This window comes from Rhea pennata, chromosome 29 (genome assembly GCF_028389875.1).
Source record: "Rhea pennata isolate bPtePen1 chromosome 29, bPtePen1.pri, whole genome shotgun sequence".
Taxonomy (NCBI): Eukaryota; Metazoa; Chordata; class Aves; order Rheiformes; family Rheidae; genus Rhea; species Rhea pennata.
Window position 1 is genome coordinate 2,969,667 of NC_084691.1, and position 26,464 is coordinate 2,996,130.

Sequence of the window (26,464 nt, forward strand, 5' to 3'; positions counted from 1 at the left end):
AGGGGCAGGGTGCCCTGGGTCGGGCGGGCGGGTGGGTGGGGGGCGGCCAGCGCTCGGATCCCCGGGCGCGGGAGCCGCGCGCCTGCCTCGGTTTCCCCAGCTCGGCCGCGTCCGCGGCTTCGCCCTCTCCCCCCACCGCCCCCCAAAAACGGGGGAAAAAAAAAGAGAGAAAAAAAAAGCCGTAAGCCGTTTACAAAGGAGCCAAAAACTACATTTAATCTAGTCTTTTGTACAAAAAAATAGCACTTTTTGAAAACGTGTTTCAGACATCATTACACCGGCCGCCGGATTTTTTTTTTTTTTTTTTTTAAAAAAAAGAAGAAGAAGAAGAAGAAGGAAAAAAAAGCACGGACGTTATTACAAGATCAAACAGTCTTTCCGCGGATCGAGAGTTATTGCCAGTGGGAGGGCGCTGCGGGAGGGGGCCGGGGCCGGCTCGCACCCCGCCCGGCGCCCGGCTGCTCCTCCAGGTTACGGGGCGACGGCGGATTAAAGCTCGGAGATTCGGGAAGCTTTCGGGCTGCCCCCTCCCAACCCCAACATGCTGCGTGGCCGGGCGGCGACGCGGGACCGGAGCCGAAGCCGGAGCCGCCGGCCCGGATATCAAGGCACGTTTCGCTCCCCCGGGGGGGCCGTCGGAGCCGTTCGGGGAGGGGGCTGCGTGGAGCAGGGAATGAACTGAAAAGCCTCCGATCGTCCCCGAATCCCGGCGGCGCCGGGCCGGGCTTTGGCACTTGATTCCTGGCTGAGCCCCGGCGGGAAGCCGGGCTGGGACGCGGCGAGCGGGAGACGCTTCCCTGCGGGCCCGGAGAACGGCTCTGCCGGAGCCCGAGCCGGCAGCGGTCCCGGGCCGGGGCGAGCGGGCCGTGTGTGTGTGTGTGTGTGCGTGCGTGTGTGTGTGTGTGTTAAAAGAAACCAAAAATTAAATTAAAAAATACTGCTTTCTACCGATTTCTCTGTAGCTTCCAGTACGGAGGGGGACGGGACACGGAGACGACGCGCTGCGGGGATTCATAGTGCTTCACAGATTATTAAAATACAAATGCTTAAAGTTTCCTATATAAAAATATACAAATGCAAAAATATATATCGAGAGAGAGAGAGAGAGCGGAAAGGATCGGCCGGAGGAATTGCCACGGTCACCTCCTCCCTCCCTGCAGTTCTGTAAAAACAAGGGTTTTTTTTTTAAAAAAAAAAAAAAAAAAGAAAAGAAAAACACAACCACGAACACCTTCGCGCTTCACAGTTTGGCTGGGGTTTCTCGGCCGCCGGCTTCGGCCCCGCGATTCGGGAGCTCGGGCGGCTCCGGCGAGCCGATCCCGCTCCGGGAAACGTGCCGGCGGCCGGGCTCGGGGAGAGCGGGGAGCGCCGGCGGCTCCGCTCCGCGAGCGGACGGGGCGGCGGGACCTAGCGCCGCTTTAGCTCCCCTCCGAAGGCTTTTCCAGCTCCGCCGAGCCGAGCCGAGCCGAGCCGAGCCGCTCTTTCGGCAACCCCGGCCGAGAGCCTGCGTCTCCCTCCCGGCGTCCCGGCTGAGCCGGAGCGGCCGAGGAAGGGAAGCGAACGGAGGGGGAACGCGTGTCTCCGCGGGAGCTGTTGGCTCTCTGCCGCCCGGGGAAGTTTCCTGGTTATCCTCAAGCAGGAAAAAGGAAAAAAAAAATATACATATATATATATATATATATATATTCTGAAAAACATACAGCAGAATCGCCCTCGTTTTTCCGCCGGGAGGGAGGAGGACGCCGCTTGCGGGCGCGATTCGGGGGCCTGGGTTCACCTCGCTCCCCCCGGGACCCCTCGCGCCCGGCCCCTGCCCAGCTTCCCAGCCGGCGGAGACGCGTCCAAGCAGCGCAGACCCGGCGGGCGTCGCGGGCCCCGCGAGACGGAGACGCCCGCGTTCGCCTCCGCCGCCTTCCTCTCGGAACGAGCGCCGGGAGCTCGGCGAGGCTGGCACGGACCTCCGAGATCACCGAGGGCAACCCGCCGCTCAGGCCGCGTCACCCAGAGCAGGTTGCGAGGACCGTGTCCGGGCAGCTTCTCACCACCCCCTCCAAGGACGGAGGCTCCGCCACCTCTCCGAGCAACCTGCTCCAGGGCTCCGTCACCCTTCGCAGCCAACAAGCTTTTCCTCGCGTTCAGATGAACGTTCGGTCCGCGCCCGTCGCCTCCCGCCCCGTCACTGGGCGCTGCTGGGAAGACTCTGGCCCGTCCTCTTTACACCCTCCCTTCAGATACTTCAACGCGTGGAGAAGATCCCCCCTCCGCCTCCTCCAGGCTGAGCAGTCCCAGCACTCTCAGCTTCTCATCCTATGAGATGCTCCAGTTCCTCAACCATCTTAGCAGCCCTTCGCTGGCCTCGCTCCAGGAGCTCCAGCTCTCCTATACTGGGAGTCCAGCACCGGACTCACCGCTCCAGGCGCGTACGGGGGCCGGATCGTCCCCCTCGACCTGCCAGCAACGCTATTCCCACCTCCAAGCTAGGCTCGGCTCAGCCATCCGAGATGCGCGCCGGGTGTTTCCGCGACCGACGGCGTCTGCTCTGCTTTTTGGCTGCCCCGGCCGCGGTTTGCCGGCAGCGTTTCAGCTCTAACCTTTCCGTACGCCTCGCCCGCGGCCGCCTTTCCGACAGGGCGCTCTCATCGCCGGCTCAGACCCGCTTCCGCCTCGTCTCACCCCAACATTTCTGCTCGGAAACAAAAGAGATTTAATGGAAGAGCTCAAGAGCCCCTTCCCGTCCGCGCCTCCCCACCGGGGCGGCTTTCGACGGGTGTTTTGGAGGCGCCGGAGGCACCGGCTGCGGGACGCGCCGATGAAATCCCGCCAAGGGCGGCAGCCGGCAGGGCGGCCGGCGCTCTGGAGCGGAGCCGAGCGCCTCCCGGCCTCCCCGCGTCTCCTTCCTGCCTGTTTACAGCCGGAGGCGGGAAGGGAAAGGGCAGATATTGTCTCGCGACTGGAGCAGGAAAAGGAGGGTGGGGGAGAAGAAAAGGAAGAGGCCGGAGCCGTCTAGCGCTCCGAGGCCGCTCCTGGCCCCTCGGCGGGGTGGGAAAAGTCGTGCCCTGAAAAGAAGGGGAGTTTTTCCCAACTTCCAACACCTGATTTTTTTTTTTTTATTTTTAAAAACAACAAGCCTGGCAGAAGCGTGATGCCTCGGAGCCGAGTACAGTAGTGTTGGAAGAAAAAAGAAAAAGAAAAAGAACCCCCAAACCCTGCGAGGCGACACCCCGAGCTAAAGCCGGGGCCCTGCCCGCCGCTTCGCCCCACGCGCCGCTTCTCCGTCTCCGCTCGGACCCGCGGCGGCCAGCGACCTCCCTAAGGTGGAAAAGCAACACCAACACCTTCAGCCGACCAGCTCGGGAGGCGCTGCTCTTCTTCTTTTTTAGGATAATTATGATTTTTTTTTTAAGACCAACGACGGCAGGAAAGTAAGTTTGCCCGAGGCCTCGAAGGACCTCCCAGCCCGTCTGCCGCCATACCCCAATTACCCCAACGCACCGGGTCCCAGACCCTCTGGTAAATAGCTCGAGTGAACCTGCACAAAATCCTTTACAAATTGATTCCACATGTACAGCTTACGCTCAGCCCGCGAGAGCGAGGATTAAAAAAGCCGGAGGAGAAGGCTCTTCACAAAGAAGTCCGCTTAAAATAAAGATCAAAAGTCCAGTGAAGGGCAGGGAGAGGGCAGCTGTTTTACAAGGGGGGGGGGGGAAAGCAAAACCTCACCCAAATAATTAAAAAGAAATTAAAAGAACAACCTAAAAGCAAAGCGTACAAAAAAAGACTTGGTTTTTGTGTTTTTTCTTTAAAGGTTACAATGTAAAATGTAATATAGCATCTGAACGACAGCTCGGGCACTGTCCGAACTGCCCCAGAGGGTCAACCTGTTCCAAGATAAGGCATCAAAGAGACCAAGGCCATGGTCGCAGCAAAATCTCTCCTCTCTCAAACGAACACATTTTATATTTTTATATATATAATAATAATATAGAATCTTTTTTTCTTTTTTTCCTTTTTTTTTCTCTTTTTTTTGCTAAAAAGTATTTCAATGATCATATACATTTACCAAGGCATGATGGCATCGAAGGCTAGCTACGGAGGGGCAGTCGGATATCGGGGAGGGAGTGGAGGAAAAGGGTGAAGGGGGGGGGGAAATAATAATAATAGGGTCAAGCCGAAATTAAAAAATATATATATATAGCTCTGGCCTTCGTGTGTGGTCACCGGGCCCCGGAGGTCGGACAGCTCAAGGAAGGCTGCGATCCCAGGTGAGAGGAGCTGGACTTTAGTGCTGGAGGGCGACAGGGACGTCGCCCTCGCGGTGACACAGCTCCCAGCTCCGTCTCCGCTCGCCTCTCGGCCCCGTGCCGCCCGGCGCTGCCGTGTCGCCCGCGGTGCCCGCGTCCCGCTTCGCCCTCAGAACCCGTTGCCGCTGATGTTGATGGACTGGAGGTCGGCCACCTGCATGACGTTGATGCCGCTGCTGGCAAGGCGGGCGATGCCCTCGGGGCAGATGGCTTCCATGGCCACCATGTTGGTGGCGATGAGGGCCGAGGGCGTGGGCCCGCCGTTGCCCTCGGCGGAGGCCCCCGTGTCCATGGGGACGGCGGAGACGTTCATGGCCACGTTGTTGGCTGTGCCTCCCTTCTTGTTCTGGTGGGTCTTGATGTGCTTGGAGAGGTGGTCGCTCCGCATGAAGCGTTTGGGGCACTCGGGGCAGGCGAATTTCTTCTCTCCTGGAAGTCGAGAAGCAGAGAAGGGTCAGGCGGAGGCTGGGCCGGTCCCCCAGCAGCACCATGCTCTCCCAGGCTAGAAACACGGTGAAGGGCCCCAGGGGAAAAAAAAAACAGCTACCAGCACCGTATGGCAGAGCCTGTCCCCTTTGCTGGGGGCTGGAAATCCTAGAAAGGATTCCCGTCGTGCGGTGCGACGGAACAGATCTATCGCTGCTCTGTGCGGCTGGTGGTGCTAAAACATCCCAGCACGTCCGCAAGCACCGCGGTACAGGGGCTGGGAAGGCCAGAGCCGGCCCCGCGGCCCGTTCTGCACGTACCCTAACCCTCACCAGCCCCAGGTCCCACCTGTGTGCGTGCGCTTGTGCCGCTGCAGCTCATCGCTCCGGGTGAAACGCTTCCCGCACAGGACCCAGGTACACACGAAGGGTCTCTCTCCAGTGTGCCACCGCAGGTGAGCCCGGAGGTGTGAGGTTTTGCCATACACCTTCCCGCAGCCTGGGATGTGGCAGATGTGCTGCTTTTTTTTACCTGGATCCCCAGAGGTCCTGGAAGAGTCCAAAAAAAAGCGCGTTAAAACAACCCTGAAAGCACCTTTGTGCTCCAGGCAACCAGAAGTGGGGAGAACATTGCTGAACAAGGCACCCTGCTCGATGGTGTTCCCAGGCTCCCGTCAGTGCTGAGCCACAGCGGCCAAAATTTGTGCCCACCCGTCTGCCAACCAAGAGAGCGCTGCTAGCCAGCTACCTCGCTGTAATTCAGGTGATACAAAGCTGCTGTCGGACAGCTGAAGGGAAAGGGTTACCTGGAGGAATTAACACTCCCAGCAGCATTGCCGACAGGGAGAAAGGCTCCAAATGGCTTAAGGAAAGGGGAAGAAGCGAGGCTGCAGCTCCCAGCCTGAGGTGTGTTCTCAAACACAACCCTTCTCCAGGCCGTAAACTGCTCTCCTCAAACATTTGCTCCTCTCTGGAGTTGGCCAAGGTGGAGGATGGAGGCAGCACAGGGAGATGCCCACCAGCGACAGCCGTGTTCGGGTTGAAACACAGGCCCAGGCCACCGGGACCTCAGCACAGCCTGGGTTTCAGCCCGCTAAGGGGAGATCGGAGGTGCTCAGGCAGCCCGGCGTCGCTGGATCCCGCTGCCGAGCGGCCTTACCTTCCCTCGCTGTCTTTGCAGTAGGGGCAGGTACACGCTTCCCTCCGCACTTTCCGGCCTTGCTGGGGCTGTGGATCCGGGCTGGTCTCTCCTTCCTCCACAGCCGTATTCTCGTCTCCGAGCCCATCTCCGCTCGTGCCATGAAGGCCCAGCTGAGCCCCGTGGTCGCCTAAAGGGAAACACAGGGGTTATTCTGGGCTCCGTCAGCAATCCCAAGCAACAGAACGGAAACGAGAGGGGTCTTGCTGCACGGATACGACTCAGCTCTCCACGTGGTTACCCCGTGTCACGCGACCGCAGCAGCAACGGGCGGACGTGCCACCCGGCTCCCACCGGAGCCAGGTGAGAGCATCGCTGACCATCCGGCAAGCTGAGCCACGAGGTTTTAGCTTGCATCGATTTGTACGAATCCTTCCCCTGCGTTTTCCAGGCAGCTGCAAAGCCAGGAGCGTCTCGGACAAACCTTTTGCTTTGACAGCTTGATTGAGCTGTAGGAAGTTATTACTTCCAGCCTTCTCCTCCTGCGAGGCTGCCTCCCATGAAGTGCCGTGTTTCTAAACCCTGGCAATCCCCTGCTAGGCTTTTTCCTAGAGAGCTCTGGGTCTTCGCCTGCCCTCCACTGAAGACAGTGGTCCCCACAGCTCCCACACGTGGCCCCCCCACATCGGTCTGCATCCACGGACTTGCATCTGAAGCAGAGGTAAGAACCGCGTCTCTCAAGAAAAACAGACTGCCTGCGTCACTACAGCCACCTGCCAACTATTTCAGCTATTTCAGTTAAACCTAGTACAGAAAACAGAGCAAAAATGTAAACCGAGCAGCACTGGCCGGCTCGAAACAGCATCAGTGATAAAGCGAGCGTCAAAACATAGCGGAGGAAACCCTGGCTCCTCTGAATCACGTTTTGCTACTGACTTCTCTGAGGCCAGAGTTTCACCAGTTCCCACGTTCTGCTTTCCAAACAGCAAAGGCTGTTTTCTCTCTCCTTCCCTGCCTGGCAGGCGGAGGCTGTCGGCCTTCACGCGCAGCCTCGCGGTCGTGCGCTGTGCTGAGCTGCGTCCTGCTAACCGAGCCCGGGAGCAGAGCCGCGGCGGCGAGGTTTCCAGCCGGACGAAACGCATCGCCAGATTACGTCCGCCCCCGCTTTTAGGGAAAGGCATAATCCGGATTGAGCAGGAGGAAAATCTCCGTCCGACCGTGGGGGTTTGCTCCCAAACTCTCGGCAGCTGTAGCTGAGCGCAGGCTCGCTCCACCTCGGAAAGGGGCTGCACCGCTGTCCGCAGGCAGAGAGCCGGAGGCACCTGCAGACGGCCCAAACACGCGGCTCCTAGAGATGCTCTGCACAGATCAAACACCGGCCGGGCCCAAAAGGCACCAAACCAGACCGGATTAATGGGAAAAGCTCAGCTCCTGCTCCCAGAGGTTCCCGTTACAACGGAAGCGCTTCCGGCACTAATGGACCCGGTTCAAACCGCAGCCAGCGCCGGGTACCGGGCTGCGGGAGCAGGACGGGCGGCGCGGTTGGATCTGGCAGAGCTCCAGCGGGACGAACTCGAGGACCGGTCCCTGAGAAATCTCACCCCGCAGGACCTGCTGCCTAGAGGAAGAACAGGAGAGCGGCAGATTCTGCAATCGCTTCCCGGCTCCCCAGACTTACCCCTTTCACTGAGACCTGTACGTTTTTAGAGGTAGAGGAGGGAAGGCAGCCGCTAGAGACCTCTCTCAGCCTTCCCTGCCGGAAGAGGGCTCATTTTTCCATTACAAATCTGCTTTTCGGGGCTGAGGATCAAAACAGCACTGAGAGAAACAGAGACACCAGGAAACGAGATCTGCCCTCCTGTGCCAACACCAGAAACGCTCCACTTTTTAGTATACATTTTCCAGTTTTTACTTTATACCCCCTGCTTTTCCCCAGGTTTCTGGGCTGAGCAGTCCAGATTTCCCCTTTCAAAACACATCTTTCATTTAAAACTGATGAAAGCAACCACGCAGGAGCCAACGCACAGAGCAGATGCAAAATCCTCCCGCCAAAAGCCCCAAAAAGGCAGCGATAAATAAAGCAGGCTGCAAGACTGCAGTTGTTTGTAGTGTCTATCAGCAAAGATATTATCGGCATGTGCTCACTGGTTAATTACTGCGATTACAGAAAGGCAGATATATAAAGTTGAAAAATCATCTGGCGCTGTTCATGAAACACATTCCCGCTCTCTCTCGAGGAGCGATTCCCAATTATAAAAACCATAGGAATTACAGGGTAGCGCTGACAAGCTCTCAAATGCGGGCAAACATAAAACGTTCGTAACGGGGGGAGTGTGAAGGGGTAGGAAGTTTTTAAGCCTATCGGTTTTCATTTCCATTTTATTGCTCTCCGCGTATGCCGTCATCTAATTGCCTCTCCAATAACCCCATCCACACTTCACAAGTGTTTTATTTCCCTTCAAGCTCCACTGCTTGATTATTTTCATGCTGAAAAGCCGTACGGGGTGCAGAGACGGTAGGCTGAGTAATCTCTTCTCAGCCACAATTAACATATGCCAACAGGGCTAACAAGAGCTTTAGAGTCGAGCCGCTTCTGTCGGATGGGGGGCAAAGCCCCGGCGGAGCCGGAAGGGTCACGGCGTATTTGTGCTCCTCTTTCCTACGAATTGCCTTGCAATGAGCTAGCGATCAGGCAGGGCAGAGATCACCGCGTGAACACGTGGGGCTGAGCTAAAACGCGGGCAAACGCACTCGCGCGCCCTCGTTCCCGACGGCAAACGCCGCGCTCTGCCACTCGCTGCCCGAGATCCTCTCGCGCCGCTGAGAAATGAGGCCGGGTCTGGCTGAGTCCTCCTTGAAAATACCCCTCGGGAGGCTTTCCTGACGCCGTTCAGCAGCAGCCGCCTCGGTTGGCTCCAACAAAGATGAGTTAAAAGGGAAGAAGATCTGCACGAGCAAGTGCGAGCCACGCAGAAAGGCCGCGCCGGAGGCAGCAAGTCCCCACGTGAACAGGCTGCGTGCGGCCACCAGGACGCTCGCGGTCCCCTCCGGACAAGGCAATTCGGCTACAGCACGAGGCCCCAAGCGCCCAGCGACTCGAAGGAGGGACTGCCGTTGCCGTCCGCCTCGTAAATACGCCCCGTCCGTACTCGGGTCTTTGGCCAGCGGGACGCCGTCCTCGCCGTGCCCAGCCGGTCGTGGCCGTCGCGTGGCCAGCCAGTCTCAGCTCCTCCTGGCGATGCCGCGGGGTCCTGGATGATGCTTGTTCACCCCAAGTCATAAAGGACAGCGGAAAGGATTCAGTCCATCTTCTTCCTCTGGTATCTGGAAGACGGTGCTTAATCGAGGAGCATAAGCGTTACAAGGCTGCGATTTCCACGCACGCTGGCGTCCAGGCCCTGCCGGGACAAGCATCTTCAGCGAATGAGCGACGTTTGCCTTAAACCCCAGCTTTTTTGGGTAACCGGTTCTAGGCAGGGGGGGCAACACACCGAGCCCACACAGACAAGGCAGCGGCGCTGAAGGAGGAGGCTAAGCTTGCGTCGGCCCGCTGCGTTCATCGGCCACGTCTCGGGCTTCCTTCCCGCAGCCAGGAGGGAGTTTCACAACCGCGAGATAGCAAAGGCGGGGGTGACGAAGAGTTTCTGGCACCGGCCGCCTTCCCAAGGACTCATCCGCGCTCAGCAGCTCGGCTTTTACCAGCAGGTGTCAGTGGTGCCTCGAGGAAGCTCGGCAGAGGAGTCGGGGCAGGGTCCCGAGCTCGGATACGGACAAAAGCCGTCAGACACAGACCCCTGGCGAGCTCAGGGACCGGCGAAGCTCCGCGATGCCCCGCAGCTTGGCTGTGCCGTTGCGAAAGGTTCGCGCGCCCGCCGAGGGATTTCTGAGTACGGACGGGCCACGCTCCCGACGAGAACCGTCTTGGCTTCTTCTCGCGTCCATCTGGTGCCCGGCGAGGGGTATAGCTCCAATCTCACTCCTCCGGGCCACGGCAGCGATACGAGCCCGGCTGTTCCAAGCAGGGTCACTCCAAAAGCGAGGCTTGAAATTTAGGGTCGGCTGCTCTGCCCCCAGCTCAGGCGAGGCGAGAGGGTCCGATTTGACCGGGAAGGGGCAGCGCTGCCAAGTCCTTTGTCTTCTAGGACAGAGAAACCCGAAGCATCAAAGCAAAAGCTAGAAGAGCCGCAATCAAGGAAACGAGCCTTGACTCATCCGCTCGCCCCGCGGCTCGTTACGTCACGGGGGACCCAGCTCCGCTGCAGAGCCACGAGTCCCCAGGCGCTGCCGCAGCAGAAGCCAGGATGTTTTCCACGTGACGACGGCGAGACGCTTCCCTCGCCCCACGCGTCCCGGCCTCGGGCGTTAAAGGACGATGCCGGCCCCCAAGACCGCACGGCCCACGGCAATCCCCTTCGGTTCCCCCCCAGAGGCGAGAGGAAATCCCGACGGCCTGCGGATTTCAACGGCTTCAACCCTCTCCCCGCTCCGCCAGTTGCTGCGGGGGCCTTCCTCTCTTCACTCCTATTTCCAGCAACCAGCTAACCTAACAAAAGATTTGCCCTGGATTAAGGGCAAAATCATTTCTCCGAAGCAATCCCCAGGGCACACGCCGCTTCCCTCCGAGCGTCCGGGAGCCCAGCAAACGCCGGAGACCAGGGCGGCCGCGCAGGGTATAACCCAAACCCCTTCTCCGGCGGCGGGGAGGGAAGGTGGCAGCACGCTCAGACCGAGTCACGGCCGAGCGACGCTGCAAACGTCGCCCACTACTGATGTCGAGACCGGCAGGTTCGGTTTTGGGAACGGCGTTAACGTAACGACCGCGATGGCAAAGGCCGTCTGCGCCCCGGAAAGCGCCGCCGAGGTCAATACCGTTTGCAGCGCCCAGGCCAGATTGGGCGGTTTAGCACCGCTGGGTAGGAGGAAGGGAGTTGTCTTCTGCTAGTATTTCACCCGCAGAGCCTCTAACGCAGACACAGCCGAGCGTAACGCGCTCCGGCCGCTATCTCCGCTTTCACTTCTAACCCAGAGATCCCGGCAACGGCCTCTTTTATCGGGACAAACCGAGCCCGCGCTGCGAGCGCTGCCCAGGCTCACCGTATCAGCGAACGCCGCGGGGCGAGTACCGCCAGCCCCTAAACACGGGCTCCCAGCGCCTCCTCCAGCACCCCTTCCTCAGCCCCAGCAGCAGCGTGGGGCAAGAGAAGGGAAAGAGGAGCCCAAGCTTGTCTCTCCGAAGCAGACACGATCTCTCGCCGCGTTCGGAAATCTTGGCTGCACCCTCCTGTACCTAGTCAGCAACATTCCTGCGCTCCCTGTGAAGTTTAGCAATTTTAGGACAAAACCTTTTCAGACCTGTCCCCCCTCCCCAGCTGTTGCAACATATGTTTACGGTCTAAAACCAGCACAGAGGGAACCTGCAAGTTTTTCAGGCTTTGTAAGTCAGCGACGACAGCTTGCACTACAGCTACTGATCAGAGATCTCCCTGTCGCATATGTGCCATCCCGGGAGAACTGTTGTAAAAAGAAAGGAGAAGACGCACACGTTCTCCCCAAATTACGTCCAAGCCCTTGGGAGGGGGACAATCCAGCCCCGACTTCTTGGAATTGCTTCAATCTTCAAACATGCAAAGCCTACGCAGCATTTTATAGCCTGTTGGCATGTCATACGGAGGAGAAAAAAAAACCCAAATCTTCCTTCTGGTAATCTATGGCTTGCATCTAATTAAGGTATAAATAAATTACAGGAAGAGAAGACAGATCTTGTATGTACATGCTTCATTCTTCACATATCAGGACGCACCAAAGTCTCCAGAATATTGCAGTTTCAGGAGAAAACTTAGTGGAGAGAAACCAGCTGGATAATTTATGAGTGTTATCTCCACTTAAATAGATTACTTATAAGACGAGAGCTTTCATGAAGGCTGCCAAGTCCCTGGTCCATGCTCAGGTCACTGAAGTACTTAAAAAACATATTAATAGCAGACCAGCTTTTTTTTTTCCCCCTCTTTTCTCTCCTTAGAAAACCCTGGGGAGCAAACAGCAAAGATGGACTTGCCTGCAAAGAGACGTGGCACGGGCAGGAGCGGGGCCTCGCCATCGGCAAACAGGAACCGACTCCGCTTTGCTGTGCCTCACGCCTGCATCCATTTCACCCTCACCGCGGGCAGAGCCGGGCGACCGCCCGGCGCGGACGCCGAACCGCGCTGTGAACACGCTGGGCTGCCTTGCTCCTGCCTCCGGAGACGCAGTTGCAAGCCCGCCCGCACGCACACGGCCTCTGCTGCTGATGCATCAGAGCGAACGCTGGCACGGGCGGACAGCGTTGCAAGGATTGTGAGCGCCGAGAAAGCACCACCAGGCTTAAAAATAAATTCACTCGGCAAACTTTGCGTGACAGCACTGAAGAAAAGGGTGCCAGTTAGAACTACCAGGCCAAAACGATGGGGAACAGCGGGGAAGAGAGAGCGGGGCTGGCAGGTAGGGAGGTTTGTGCAGAACAAACCCAAGCAAACAGGAGCCCAAAACAGAAACAGGAGAGCAACCTGGTGGGCAGTGATGTAGGAAATCAGGAGGAAACGGAGCCCCTGCTCCACTGGCCCGGGATGGGGGTACCAACCTCCTGGAAGAGGGGCAGTAATTTGCCAATCTCACGTTAAATACCAAAGGCCCGGGGAGTCTTGGCTCGTGGCGTCTTTGAAGACAAGGTGGTTCTTGTCTTCTAACTGCTCGTCGGAGGAAAAACGCTTCAGTTTAGTAGTTTTATTTAGCAGACTAAAACGAGGTGAGAAATGCCCTGTGGATACAAGATGGGAGCATTTTTAGACCCACCCCAGTTGACCTTGGAAGACGGGAAACAGACTCGATGTTCACTCTCAGGGAGGACGTGGAAGAAACAGTTTCTTGTGCAAACTCTGCAACATTGGCAGCTGCACTTCTGCACAGGCTAGAGAGGAAGAAGGGGGTAAATTGTCACCCAGCGGAGCATGTGCACGCACGAGAAAGCAACGTCAGCTTCCAGACGAACTGGAGAGAGGCTAAGAGGCAACAGGAAGCTTTAAGACTAAAAGAAAAGGCTGGCGAAAAACGAGCGACACGTAACCCACGGGGCTCCCCGAACCTCTCGGCGGATCTCGAGGCGCTTTTCCGCAGCGGGTGACAGACAGCAGGCACATGCCTGCAAAAAAAAGACCAAATCAAACCTTTCTAGCTCGTGATAATTTAACAGTTTCTCCCCATTTCCTCCTCCTCTTTTTTTTTTGGCAGAGAGTCGGAAAGCCCAGGGTGGCAGTGCAAAGCTTTGTCTAGCTGGTGTGCATTGCTTTCCCCAAAATACTCCACTACAGTCACTCCAGACAGATCAAAGACAATTAAACTGCACTTGCTACACAAACGAACAAAGTACGTTTTTGTAATGCAGTCCCCTTGATTTTTATCTCATTTGATTTCCTCGCTAATTTGCAAAATGAGTTAATCTGCAGTGGAAGTCATTCGTGTAAATTAGCCAAGCTCTATCTTAATAATTCTTCTGAGTTATGGACAGCGGAGCAGGGAACACATGGTACTTGGCTATATAAGATGGTGCAGTTTCGAAGTCAGACTGCAGCACACTGAGTAATTGTATTTTAATCTGGAGTTTAATGACTTGAAAAGCCACACGGCAAGTTCTGCGATATCCTTTAATTGTTGGAAGTTTCTACGCGTCACATTAAATTACACTTCCTCTGGAGGGAAAAAAATAAATAAGCGCAGCGCTGCCGGATCCAGCACTACTTTCCACCCAGCTCCGCTGGCTGCACGAGAAGCCGTTGTGTCCATCCAGCCCCGCTGCGCGCGGCGATGCTGGGACGTGCAGCGGAACTAGGAGGTCACCGGGGACGATTCGCAAAATCTCCGACTCCCCCAGACTCACTAAATGCCTTTGCCAAGCTGCAAACCGAAATACAGATCTCCTTTGCCCCTTTTAATTCCACTCTGCATCGCCGTGAAACCGTGATAAGCCCCTCTAGTCCTGGCAGAGCCTTCCCTGGGATCGCTCCTGCCAGGGCAAACGAGCAGGGCTGTACCAGCAACCGGCACCCAAGTCAGCCAGAGCATCTCTGCCGGGTGGCGCACACAGGCCCTACCGAGCCCGCCAAAAAAAAGACATCAGGATAGTAAAGAAAAGGCCCCGCACGACCCGCGGAGGGTCACAAAGCAGGAAAAAGCGCAGCTGTGACGGGAGAGGCCACCCCCGAGCTGCCAGCCTGAGCCAGGCCCAAGGCACACGCAGGAGAGGAAGCAGAAAGGGGGGAATTCCTGCAGGCATTTCTCAGCGCGCCCGGATTCCTACACTCCTTGGAGAAGTAAAGGGCGGCCGCTTCTCCAGGCCCTCAAAACCTGTATTTTTGATCACCTCTCTGCAGAGACGGGGACCACGAGCCCCACCACTCGCAAGGCTTTTAATTTAGGCGCACCGCGCCGATGGGGAGAGGGAGCCCCGGGGCCTGCACGACGGGAGCCGGCACCCGAGCCGGCGCTCCGGGTAGGAGCCGTGCTGACAACGCCGCGGCAGGCTCAACCCGGGATCCGGCTCCTGCAAAGGGACGATAAAGACCGCGCTCCTCGGAGAGGCGAGGAAGAGGCAGGGCCGAGGCCTGCGCAGAGAAAAGGAAAGCAAAGATTAGGCCAAGCGCGGTGGGAACCCGAGCGACAAAACCGGCGAGACGGTCCAGAGCCGAGCGAGGCGCCGCGCGAGGGAAAACGCTTCTGCGAGGAGTCACAGGACGCTCGAGCCCCGAACCAGTCCGACCAGCGCGGCTGCCAACGCGCTCCCAGTTCGCCAGCGGCGGGGAGGAGCGGGGCCGGTCGCCCTCGCGTGGTAAAGCCTCCAGCTGCTACGCGATGGCGACAGCGCGTTAGCACCGCCGCTTCGGCTGGCTCGGAGGAGCGACGCTCCCTAATTTAAAGATTTGTTACCGAGGCTTCAAAGCGGGCGTAAAACGGCTCTCGGCCGAAGCCGGCTCGTAGCGACGCGAGCTCCGAACGGGGATCGCTCTCTTCTCCCCAAACGCACGCAGGGAGCTCTCCGGATGTGTGTATTTCTTCAATAAAACACCCTCTTTATTACGGTACAGCGAGAGGTCAGCCAAGGAAGCCAGGGGGAGTATTTCAAGTCCAGCCCGGCTAGAGTTCAGAGAAGGAAATTTCACAATATAATTATTTTCTGAAATGATGTCATGGGCGTACTGAAACAAACAATTACGGCGCGCTAAGGAGAGGTCCTGCTGGGGCTCGCCGGCCCGAGACCGGCCGCGTTCGTCCCCCCCCACCCCGCTCCGCGGCCCATGCCATGCGGATGGCTCATCGAGGCCGGCTACAAAGCTCCTCTTAAAAACAGCAACCGGGAGACAATCGGGTCTTTGTGCCAGTACCCCGATGGCTGGGAATAACCCTCTAAGGACAAAATCACGGCGCAGAGCTGGGGATGCATTTGGCAAGCAGATTTTAAGGGTTTACTTCCCCGACCAAGGGTTTTTTCTTCCCTTTTTTTTTGCTTTTAAAGGATCCCCTCGCTACGCCTGACCACTCGATTCGACCACGAGCTCTCATCCAAGCGATGGGCCGAGCCCTGAAACGGAGCCGGTCCTGCCATAACGGCCCCGGAGAGCTGGAGCGGGGCGGCATCTCGGGCCCCAATGGGGCCGAGCAACGGGACACGGGGGCGCGTGGGGCTTTGGGGTGAGGGAGCGCTCCCCGGAGCTGGACTGGTGCTGCCTGACGTCCCGAGACGTGCTCCCTGGGACGGCAGCCTATTTATCGAGCACATGCTCGAGCCAGGCAGGGCTCCTCTCCAAGGCAAGGAGCACTAAGCAGAAGGCTTTCGCCAGCGCCTGGAGAGCGGCAGGGATGGGTAAGCGGGGCTGAGCCGCTCTGTTGGCAAAAGATACGGGCACAGAGCTAAAAAGCCCCTCTGCCGCTCCTCTGCGGCGCTCGGGCGAAAGGGGAAGAGAAACCACAGCATCGCAAGCTTCTTGAAATCTCCCCCACCCCGATTGCCGCAAGGCTTTCGCAGCCGTGCAAAGAGGCATCGCCTGAGCTGCCTCCTCCCCGGGCAGGCCAGCCGGAGACACGGGTGACACCTAGTTGCTGCCACTCCGCGGGCTTGGAGGAACGGCGTGCGACCCGCGGAGGCCAGGCGCTGGAGCGTTGCCACGTCCACCCCCTCGCTTCGCGCCGTGAGCGCCGGAGCCGGGCGACGCAAAGAGAGCGCCCGGCTAAAACCCCCTTTTCTTCAGCCTCGATGGAGTCCCGCCGCCCACTCGCGCGGAAAGGAGCGGTGGCATCCGCCCCGGCCCGATCCGTGGGCTCTCGAGGCGCTGCCAGCCAAGGAATTCCCCTGCCCTGCCCTGCCGGCTCTGCAGCGTGCCTCCCCCCTCGCCGCAGAGCCTGCTGCACGGCCTGTTCGCCCACATACCAGCCCGTTTCGGTCACAGACCTTCGGACATCTTGCCCCGGCGGGGGGGGATAATTTACTGCCCAGCTAATGCCGGGGAGGAGGAGAGATGGCCTACAAAGCAAGCAGGATGCAATCAGCTAATTAATACAAACACGGGGCAGAATGAAGTTTGCAAAGAGCATCAGGCTCTGCCCCGCTCGTTAAGAACACAAGGCCGATTTTAGGAGCCTCAAAAGATATTTTTCGACGTTGTTTTCTCCAGGGGATTGCTCCCCTCCCCAGTATGCAAAAAAGAAACTGAAAAGCAGAAATCTCATCAACAACTTGCCCCAACCCTGCAGAGGGGCTGAAACCCAGAGCCAGGAAAGCTGCAGCCCAGAGTTGTCCTCGGCCCGCCGGCGAGGGGAAAGGCCCGGAGAGGGGTTCAGGCAGGAGACACGCGCTCCCTGCGGCAGCGAAGCCGGGACACCGGCTCGGCTGTCAGCTCCAAAGGAAACAGAGCTCAGCTCTTTGAAGCAGCTCAGCCACACAGATCCGCACCATTTGCTCTCTACGGCTGTGGGCATTCAGGGCTGAATTCAGAGCTGGAAACGGCTCCGTTCTCTCCTCTATTAACCGCGGATAATCCCGGGCTCCGGAGCACCCGGAATCGCCACCAGCCGGTGGAAGAGCTGAGCTGACAGCTCGGCCCCTCTTGCAGGGCAGCGGTAGGAAACGCGGCGGCTGCCGCGCTCTTCCACGGCTCTGCGACGCTGCCAGGCACGCTCGGCTCCCCCAAACCCTCCGAAGCGCAGGCGAGCTCTTCTCCAGCCCCGTGACACGTGGCAAAACCTAAGGGGCCTGGAGGATGCGGCGCGCCTTCGACCAGCTGCAACCCTCCCCTCCCAAACCAACCTCAGCGAGGTTTTGTTTTCCATTCACCTCCCTCTGAAGCAGAAGGGCTTCTTCTGATTGAAAAAAAAAAAAAACCCTCCCAAATCTTAGCCTCGAGCACTAAGCAAGCGCAGAGAGTTCCAGCAGGCAAGGTACGCGCTTGCAGAGCCCTCGGCAGCGGAAGAGAAGGCTCATCATGGAAAATTTTCAACTGAACAACAGGCGGGGTGGGGAACAAACTGCCTTCTTCCGTGGCCATCAGCGAGTGAGCGGAGACCAGAAGAGAGGCGAGTTTGCAGCCCACTCCCCCCCCCCCAGCATCAGCACTGAATCGCAGCCTGCCGGATCGCTCAGCGACATGCCCACGACACGGAGCCAGCGTGGCAGGCGGTGACGCACCTACGCGAGGTCTGGCTGGCTCAGCGCCCGCTGCAAACGGGCTTTCTGCTGGTCGGGGGGGTGCAGAGAGACCCATCGCAACATTAGACCAGCAGATCTAGACAATAATCTCATCCAGCCTCGAGTTAACCCACCCAAATCATCTGAATGCACCAGAGCCAGGGCGCAGAGCAGATCGGGGCTGTCTGTCCCAGCCACGGCCTTTCTGACCTGCTCCCAGGAGCCCTAAAACTAGATTTACTGTATCACGGAGCCGTGATCTCAGTGGGTCCCTGCAAGCCCTTTGAAACCTGAACCCTGCACTGTACCGTCTACTCGGTTTTTCAAACTCAACAACATCAAAGCCCCACGCGAATGTCACATCGTCAGAGCTCAGAAACAGCGCGACAGCGAGACTCGCAGCCGCCGTTCTCGGCGTCTCAGCCGGAATCAGACGGCAAAGTCGTCACTGCAGATCAAGAGCTAAACACACGCCGCCGAGCTAAAAATAAATAAATAAATAAATAATAATAATAAAAAAAAAGGAGGACGCTTTTAAGCACGGAGTGGTTCGATGGGTGGTCTCTGGAGCGTTCCTCCCCGCCCCACCTCCGAGGGCAGAGCCACACGCAAATACAGGAACTAGGAGTCGCCCATGCGTTTCTCGGCATGTTCTCCTCCTCGGCGCTTTCAAAACAAGCACGCCGAGCAGGCCTGACGCAAGCGGCTCCGCGACTCGGCGGAGCGACCCCGCGGTTGCAAGCCAGCGGGGTCCGGGTGAATCCGAGCACGCGAAGACAAGAGAGAGCCGCCACCACCCACGCTTTCCACGCGTAAAAGGGAGGACGCGCTGTCAACCGCCCTCTCGGTTCGGAAATGAATCTGCTCTTGTTCGAGCAAGTCTCGCAGCTCAGGGAAATCCAAGGACCTGCTTTACACAGAGAGATCAGACTAATCCTGTCTGTAATAAACCCGTGGACTACTGCGAGCCATGCTGCTGTAGCAACAGCCCAAAATACTGCTGCAAAACAACTCCGAGAGAGCAGCCTCCTTTTCTCGCGAGAAGGAAGCGCAAGTTGGATTGAGCAACAGCTTTGCTGCCTCTCAGCTGTGACTAAATCTAGCAACTGCCTTTTTAGCTGGAGCCAGAACAAAAGTCAAACATTGAAAAAACAAGCAGAGTTCCTTTTCAGCCCCGATTTCTTTCACGCCAGGAGCTTACGACCCTCTCGCTCGTTTTCCCTCTCCACAGCAGGCAGAGCATTTCCAAGCGGAAGCCGAGCGGCCCCAAACTCAAGGCTGCGTTTTGATGTAGCCCCCACCCCAGGTCTGGAGGGGGTGTTTGGGACACCACAGAATCGATTTGGGGGAACAGCCGGGGCGCGAACGCAGGCCCATCCCGGGCACGATGAGATCGCAGCGTCCCTCAGCAGCACCCAACTTTAGGCTAAATATATACTTAAACAGCCTGTTCTTCTGCCACTGCAAGGAAATTCCCCAGGGCTTTTTGTTTGTTTGTTTTCTTGGAGGAGGCAGGGTGGGGAAGAGAGGGGTTTAAGCTCTTTATTTTCCTGTATCTTAACAAGCTGCGACTCTTCCTGCCGGTTCCTGCAGTCAAGCAAACGATCTGCACTCGGCTCCAACTACCCTGCCCACCCCATCCCAACTGAGCTACCCCGCTGCCGAGATCCCTGTGTGGGCGTCAGGGCAGGGCAGCGGCGCCGCACAAAACCACACTTCACTTTCGACTTAGCCCTGCGTTTGGCATTACTTGTCTTCCCACTTCTCTGTCGCTTTTTCTCTCTGTCTCCCTCTTTCCCTATTTGCAGGCATCTCCTCCAATTCTGTCCCATCCCTAACTCTCGGGGGCTCCCCAAGCAAGCAGCCGCAAAAGAGTTAATTAGTTCAGCAACTCCCTAAAGTAAGTTTCAGCATCTTCTGGAAATTAGCTTCCTTCCCAGGGCAAGCAGAAGGGCTGGGCCACTTGCCAGCTCGATTCCGCACCGATTGCGCCCTCCTCCAGCCCTCGCGCAGATACGCAAACGCTTTGAATCCCGCAGGGCCCGAACGGTGCCACGCACGCAGCGACCGCAAAGCCCAAGGCCTGCAGGCTGGAGGTCGCCGCTCTAACGGGAATAAGGCAACGCGGTTTTGTCTTAAACTTCCTCTGTCCAGCTACAAAAAGGGACTGAGAGAAAAGGACTTACCAGCGGTGTTCGCTATGGCCAGCGGCAGCCCTTGCAGCTGGTGCACCTGGATCCCAGACGCTCCCAAGGCACTGAGGTTAATAGTCTGGAGGCCTGGCATGGAGGAGAGCTGAGCAGCGTTGACCGTGACAGTGCCGCTGGGGAGGGAGGCGATGGGGGTGAGCGTGGTGCTGGTGCTGCCCGTCTGCCCCAGCGACACTCCCTGCATGGGGGCCAAGGTGATTGTCTGGGCTTGGGGGTTTTGCACCTGAAGGTTTTGGAGCTGGATGGTTTGCCAGCTCACTTGCCCGTTCGGCCCCACCGTGGGCGTTCGGATGATGATGGGCCCGGAGTTGGGGACCGCCTGGAGCTGCAGGTTTTGCAAGGCGTCTTGGGAGATGGCTTGAGTGGCAAAGGTCTGGCCAGAGAGTGGGGTGGTCTGGAGGGCTTGGATGGTCTGCCCTCCTTGGACTAGCTGAGGTTGGATCAGGATCTGCTGCTGCTGCTGCGACTGCTGACTCTGATCCCCCTCTTTCTGCTGTCCTGGCTGCAACGCCACCCCAGAAACCTGGCTCTGCAGAGAGTCCGAATTCTGGACACTGCCGACCCTCTGGGGTGTCTGCGCCTGGACATTTGTTCCCACCGTTGCGCTGCTGGAAAAATTCATGATGCCCATGTTACTGGTGGTGGTGGTGGTGGAGTAGCTGTTGGCGTTGGTAAAAAAGGAGCCAGAACTAGCGTGAGATGTGGCCATGTTGGACGAGCTGATGGCAGCGCCCGAGGTGGCTGGCTGGGAGCTGCTGTCCGGAGAGCCGGAGCTGCTCAGAGTGACCGTCTGAGACGTGGGGGCCAGGCTAGCTGCCACGCTGTTAACCGGCAGCAAGGTGATGTTGCCGTTCAGAGCCACGGGGACGTTGGCCACGTACTGGGTTTGCCCTGAGAGGGTGTTGTTGGCTAAGCCCACACCCTGGATGGGGACAGCCTGCTGCAGCAGGTTTGGCATGGCGATGAGGTTACCCGTCCCGGCTCGGCTCGTAATGATCTGCTGGTTCGTGCCGGGGATGATCTGCAGCTGGCCAGAGGCATCCTGCTGCACATTGACTTGGGCAGGGGTGGTGGCAAACTGGAGCTGCTGCCCGTCAATGGTCTGGAACTGGGGAATGACCTGGTACTGGATATTTGGGATAACGCCCGGCAGACCCGTCAGCACCTGCTGGTTCTGCAGGTTAGAGGCGGCCGTGACCACGTACTGCCCCGCGCTCACGGGCCGGCTTTTTGATGAGTCGCTGCCGTTGCTGCCGTTGGCTCCCTGCTCCTTGGAAGGAGTCGGCGTGCTGGAGCCAGTGGATATGATCTGCCAGCCGTTGGCAGACTGGGCGATCTGAGCGGCAGCGGCCGTGAGGTCCAGCTCGCCGCTCCCGCCTTGCTGGCCCTGGGAGCTGTTGGAGTTCTCGTTGGGAGACTCGATCCTGCTGCAGGTGGCTGCCAGCAGAGCCAGCGGGGAAGGCTGGGACTCCTGGGAAGGAGAGGAGGAGTTAGAGATACAGGAGGCGGCCCAGTGGGCAGGGCAAGGGGAGAGGAGAGGAGGGAGGAAAAAAAAAAAAAAAAAAAAAAAAAAAGCCAGGGAGGAGCATGCTTGGAAAAGATAAACACTCCTTCCTGAGAAAACCCACCCACAGCCGGAAAAATACAACTGCCAGACACAGGGCTGTCAGGCTGGGACGGACTGAACCGACAGAGAAAAGCCCTCCGGGAGGGAGGGCGAGGAAAGAGGAGGGAGATTGCATGTAAAACCCAGAGAGAGACGTCTCTTCCAGCCCAAAACGAGTGAATCTCCTTACAGCACCACAGGAGAACAACTCCTAGGAAGTACAATGGCATCTGGGCATCTGGATCAGAAAAAGGGCCGATCGGGGCCGTGGCAGTTACTTGGAACTGGGGTGAATGTCATATTTTTGAGAGCACCATGCACAGCTGGGGGAGGAAGGGAAACATGCTCTGGGCTGGCACTCTCCACTGAACACGTTCCAGCGGGGCGTCTGGCAGCATGACGCTCCCCTGTCACTCACTCACCCTCTCTTCCTCTCCCTGGGGAGAGAAGCCTGTGCAAAGCTCGGCCGTGCCAAGCAAACACCTCAGCGCGGCTCCCCGCCCCGGCCCTGGACTTTGCTATGAGGTCGGCAAGTCCCTGGGGCAAGCGGAGCTGGGAGGCCATCGAGTTCAGGCTGTTCCTTGCACCTCCTCTCTCCCTACACTCACCTGGCCCTCCCCACCGCCTCCACTGCTGTTGCTGCTGGCATCTCCTTCGCCCTTCTCGGGCTTCACTGCAGCCATCTCCTCGGGACTCTCTTGGTCTGTGTGGGCAGGAAACAACGGTCGGAGTTAAAACACATTTCTGAGCAGAGCAATGGGAAGGAAAAGGAACACGAGGACATGAGGGGAGTTATGGGGCTGGAAAAGCAGGAGGTTGGGGCAGGGAGAGGCCAAGGCACTCTGGCAGGCACTTTCGAGTGGACCGGGCGCTGCTCCGGCACCAGCGAGAAGGGGCTGGGAAGCGGAGGGAGCTGCCAAAGGGGAGTTGGCACCGGGACAGGCGGAGGAGGAACAGGCCGTGCTCTGGGCCCCAGCTCCTCCCCGCCTGCTCGAGACACTCCCTGGCCCCTCGGGCCTCCTCGGGCCTCCCCTTTCCCTTCCCTGTCGGCCTGGGAGCACACCTCCTGCCCGGGCTTTCCTCGGCTGGCCCCGGCAGCGCCCCGCGGATCCACCCCCTGAGGCCTTCTCCCTGCCCTGCCCAGGGGTTTTCCCCAGCAGATCCAGCCCACCGGGATCCCCAGTCTCGACAGGCCTCATCCAAGCTCGGATTCCCCTATCCGTGCTCCTCACGAGCCCGCTGCCCGGGGATCTCCGTCTCTCTGCTAAAACCCCTCTCCTCCCGGATTCCCCCCCCCCCAGCAGCCCCTTGCGATCCTCCACAAAACCTTCCCTCCCTGCCGAAACCGCTCACCCGCAAGGAGCTGGGGCCTGCCCCCCACCTCCACGATCCCCCAGGTTGCTCCCAGGGTGTTTTTTTCCCCCCTCCTCTCCAACAACTCCTTCCCCAGAAATGCCTCAATACGGCTTCTCGCCCCGCTCCGGGGGCCTTCTCCCCACAGCTCCGCTCCCCCCTCCTCGTGCCTCTGCCCCCCACCGCAGGGTCCCCTCCCTATAGCTCTCTTCTTCCCCCCCCCCCCCACGGCTGGCTCCTTCTGCCCCCCCCCCCATCCACCAAAGCTCTCCCCCTGCTACTCCCGGGGCTCCCCCCGCACAACCCCCCCCCCTCCGCGGGGCTCCCGCTCCCTCCCCTCCCCCTGGGGCCTGCCCCTCTCCCCGAAGCTCCCACCGCCCCCCCCGCCCCGGGCCTTCGCCATCCCTCTCCCCTCTACATCGCCCCCCCTTCCCCGTGACCCTCTCCTCTCCCCCCCCTCCCCCCGCGCCGGCCTCGGTGGAGGCCCCCCCCCCTTCCCGCTCCCCGCGGGCGGCGGGGCGGAGGGAGGGCACGGCAGAGCGGCCGCCGGCCCGCGCCCGGCCCCCCTCCCCGCGGGTCCCTCCCCCGAGGCCTTCCCCCCTCCCCCGGGTCCCTCCCCCGGCAGGTCCCCCCGGCGCGGCGCGGCGGGGCCCGGCCCGGCGCGGCCCGGCCCGGCGCGGGGCGGAGCCGCCGCTGGCCCCTCCGAGCGGGCGGGTGCGGGTGTGTGTGTGTGTGTGTGTCCGCGCGCCCCTCGCGCCCCCCCCCCCGCCGGCGCGGTGGGCCCGTCCTTACCGCTCATGGTGGCCGGGGGGGGGGCGAGCCCAAGCGGCGGCGGGGCGGGGGGGGAGGAGGGGCGGGCGCGCCCGGCTCGCTGACGAGGCGGCCTAACCCCGCCGGTGACCGCCAAGGGGCTGCCGAGGGAGGGAGCCGCGCGCCGCGGCCCCGGCCCCGCGGCCCGCCCCCCGCCGCGCCCTCCGCCAATGGGGAGCCGCCGCGGGCGGGCGAGTGGCGGGCGGTGCGGCCAATAGGGCGCGAGGGCGGGCCGGCGGCGGGGGGAGGGGGCGCCGCGCCGCACCGCCCCCGCGGCCACGCCCCGTGGGGGAGGGGGGGCGCCGCGGGCGGTGGCCAATGGGGGCGCGGGAGGGCGCTGGCGGCCGCGGGAGGGGAGGGGGAGGCTGGCGTCGGGGGCGGCCAATCAGCGCCCGCGCGGGCTCCCAGGGAGACCCCGTATGGGAGCGGCCAAGGCGGCGTGAGCCGTGGCGGGATGGGCGCGCGCCGCGGCCAATGGGCGGCGGCCCCGAGCGGGAGGCGGGGCGCAGGCGTGATTGGCGTGAGCAGCCGCCAACCGGCCTTCAGGCCGCCGCGCGGCCCGCGCAGCTAGGAAAGGCGGGCTCGGAAACTGATGGGCCGGCTGCCCAATCGGAGGCCGGATGGGTCGGCCCGAGTGGAGCTGCTCGCCAATGAAAACGGCGATCCGTCTCAAACTGTCCAATGGGGGCCGGGAAGAGGCGGGGTGAGCCGCCGGGCTGCGCCCTTGGAGGGACGGCTTGGTGGCGCCGGGAATGTGGCGGAAAAGGCGCCATTTTGACTCTGGCTCCGCCCTGGCTGCTGCAGCCGCTTTGCTCTGAGCACGGAGCCGCCGGGGCCGGGGCGGCCGCGCCCGGGGCGGCCCCGCCGTCGCGATAACCGGGGCCGTGTCACAAACCGCACCAGCCTTCCCTCCAGTCGCCTCCTCCCGTCACAACACCGCGTGCAGCGTGTCCGTGCAATCCTGTCACGACAGCAGGGCCCGGATCCCTGTCCCGACCCGGCGCGTTGCCCGGGCGACACCCCTAGGTCCCCGCCACAAGGGACTGTCACCATCGCGGTGCCTCCTCTCCTTGGCGGGCGCCGGCTTCCCCCCGGCCCAGCCCTGTGTTTTGGGCCGAAAAGGCGCTTTGAGCGGAGCCTTTTCCTTTTTTTTTTTTTCCCCTCGCAGCGGGATCCTGGCAGTGCCGGGCGCTGGCGGGTGGCAGCGCTCCCGGCCCTCGCGCGAGGCGCGGCGTTCGGAGCCGGCCGGCCGCCCGGCCTCGCGTCCCGTCCCTCGGCCTCGCGTCCCGCCGCCCGGCTCCCCTTTGATGCGCTCCGCCGGCGAGGGGGATGCCGGCTCCGGCCGTGCGAGCGGAGCTGTCCCGCCGGGATCCCGCCGGCACGCGGGCGCTGCTTCCCCCTCTCCCCGCTCCCCGCCCGTGTTGCTTTTGGAGGCTCCGCTCGGATCAAGAAGTCAGAGGTCGCCGTTTGGGGCGAATCCTCCGCGTGCTGCCCCTGCTTGTCCCTCCAAATGCTGTTTTAAGAGCGACCTCTTTTTCTTTTGTTTGTTTTTTTCCCTTTTATTTTTTTTTTCCATCATTCCCTTCTCTTAGCAGCTGGAAAATTCTGCTGTCGCTAAGCATGACCTCACCCCGCTTCCAGCGGAACTGTTTTATTTTTGCTTTCCCCTCCTGGCACTGGGCGCCCGGCACCGGCCTGCGGCAGCCCGGCCCCCCGCCAGCAGATTGCAAGCCCCTGAGTAATTAAAATAACACGGCGGGATGGTGGGGTTTTCGAGAAGAAACGGACGGCGCGAGGCGAAACAAAACAAACCGATGCCCTCCCGGGCTCGGCGTCCTTGGGACGCCTTCCGGCCCTAACCCTGGCTCCGGCGCGCCTCTCCCGTAACCAATCCACCGGCCTTTTCCCCCAAAACCTTGGTGACGGAGAGAGATGAGCGGAGAGAGAGGACGCGTCCGGAGCAGCGCGGCTGTCCCAAGAGCACTTTATTATATATTTTTTTTTGGATCCGTAAGCAACGGAGAGCAAAGTTTAAAGCAAAGTTTCAAAGGAAGGGAAGCGGCTGCCGAGCTGGGGTTTGCAGGCGCTTCGAGGAGCTGGCGGTGGGGTGGCGGAGGGGGGGGATCCGGCTCCCGGGAGCCGGGCTGCCGCCGGCGCCGCATTAACCCGTTATCTCTGCGGAAAGGGAGGAGGCGGTCGGAGCGCCGGGGGGTGGACGTGGGGGCTCCCGGCGCCCCGTCTTGCCCTGGCTGACGGAGCTCGCTCGTGCCTCGGTTCCCCCCACGTGGCTATTTAAACCTTTTCCTAAAGCAAAAAGTGGATGGGGGGGGGGAGGAAAGAAGCGAAAACGGGGATCGCAGGGGACCTTTCTGCGCTGGCGAGCCCGGTGCTCCGGCAGATCCGGCTGCCGAGCCCCGAGCGGGGTGGTGGCACCCCCTCACCCCCGCCCCGTCCCGTTCCCTCCCCGGGGCCGTCTCTTCCGTGTGCGCCTCCGGAGCCGGGCGGTCGCTTTGTTTTCCCTCTCCGTCCTGGAGGAGGCCGGAGTTTCACCGCAAATCCCGCTGCGGCCTTGGAAGTCGCCGCCGCCGCAGCTGCCGCGGGGACGGGGACGGGGTGGGGGGGTTGGACGGACGATGTGGGGGGGGGGACGGGATGGGACCTGGCGCCGTGTCCCCCCCCCCTCCCCGCCCCTTCCCCGTGCCGAGCACACACCGCTTTTCCTTTCATCTGGGCCCGCGTCCCGCTGGCCGCCGGCGTCAGCGGCTCGGCAGCCGGCAGCTGGGAGCGGCGGGGGCCCGTGGCCGGCCGCCCCCTCCCCGCCGCGGTGCCTCAGTTTCCCCTTCCCACCTCCGGCTGCCTCGGTGGGGGCACGCGGCTGGGGCAGGGGGGGGAGAGCAGGCTGGGGGCTGTCCTG

The 26,464-nt window shown here is 60.4% G+C and overlaps 1 protein-coding gene across 2 annotated transcripts; it reads right to left on the reverse strand.

Annotated features, from left to right (window-relative positions):
- Positions 1–189: 189 nt before the first annotated feature.
- SP1 (Sp1 transcription factor) lies at positions 190–23,623 on the reverse strand. Of its 2 annotated transcripts, none has more exons than XM_062597169.1 (6): positions 23,533–23,623; positions 21,996–22,090; positions 19,758–21,252; positions 5,886–6,054; positions 5,076–5,275; positions 190–4,730 (listed from the first exon to the last, which is right to left on the reverse strand). In XM_062597169.1, the coding sequence occupies exons 1-6, from the start codon at positions 23,537–23,539 to the stop codon at positions 4,411–4,413; spliced, it is 2,286 nt and encodes a 761-aa protein (XP_062453153.1). In that variant the 5' UTR covers positions 23,540–23,623; the 3' UTR covers positions 190–4,410. The 2 variants fall into 2 exon arrangements, with proteins under 2 accessions (XP_062453153.1, XP_062453152.1); XM_062597168.1 differs by lacking the exon at positions 23,533–23,623 and adding an exon at positions 22,451–22,655.
- Positions 23,624–26,464: the final 2,841 nt, after the last annotated feature.

What these genes read in the sequence shown, in the direction of transcription:
- SP1 (XM_062597168.1), bottom strand. Translation starts at nt 22,586, where the DNA reads ATGAGGCCTGTCGAGACTGGGGATCCCGGTGGGCTGGATCTGCTGGGG. An exon ending in GAGGAAAGCCCGGGCAGGAG is followed by an intron (nt 22,091 to 22,450) that starts GTGTGCTCCCAG and finishes CTGCCCACACAG; the next exon opens with ACCAAGAGAGTCCCGAGGAG. An exon ending in TGCAAAGACAGCGAGGGAAG is followed by an intron (nt 5,276 to 5,885) that starts GTAAGGCCGCTC and finishes GGACTCTTCCAG; the next exon opens with GACCTCTGGGGATCCAGGTA.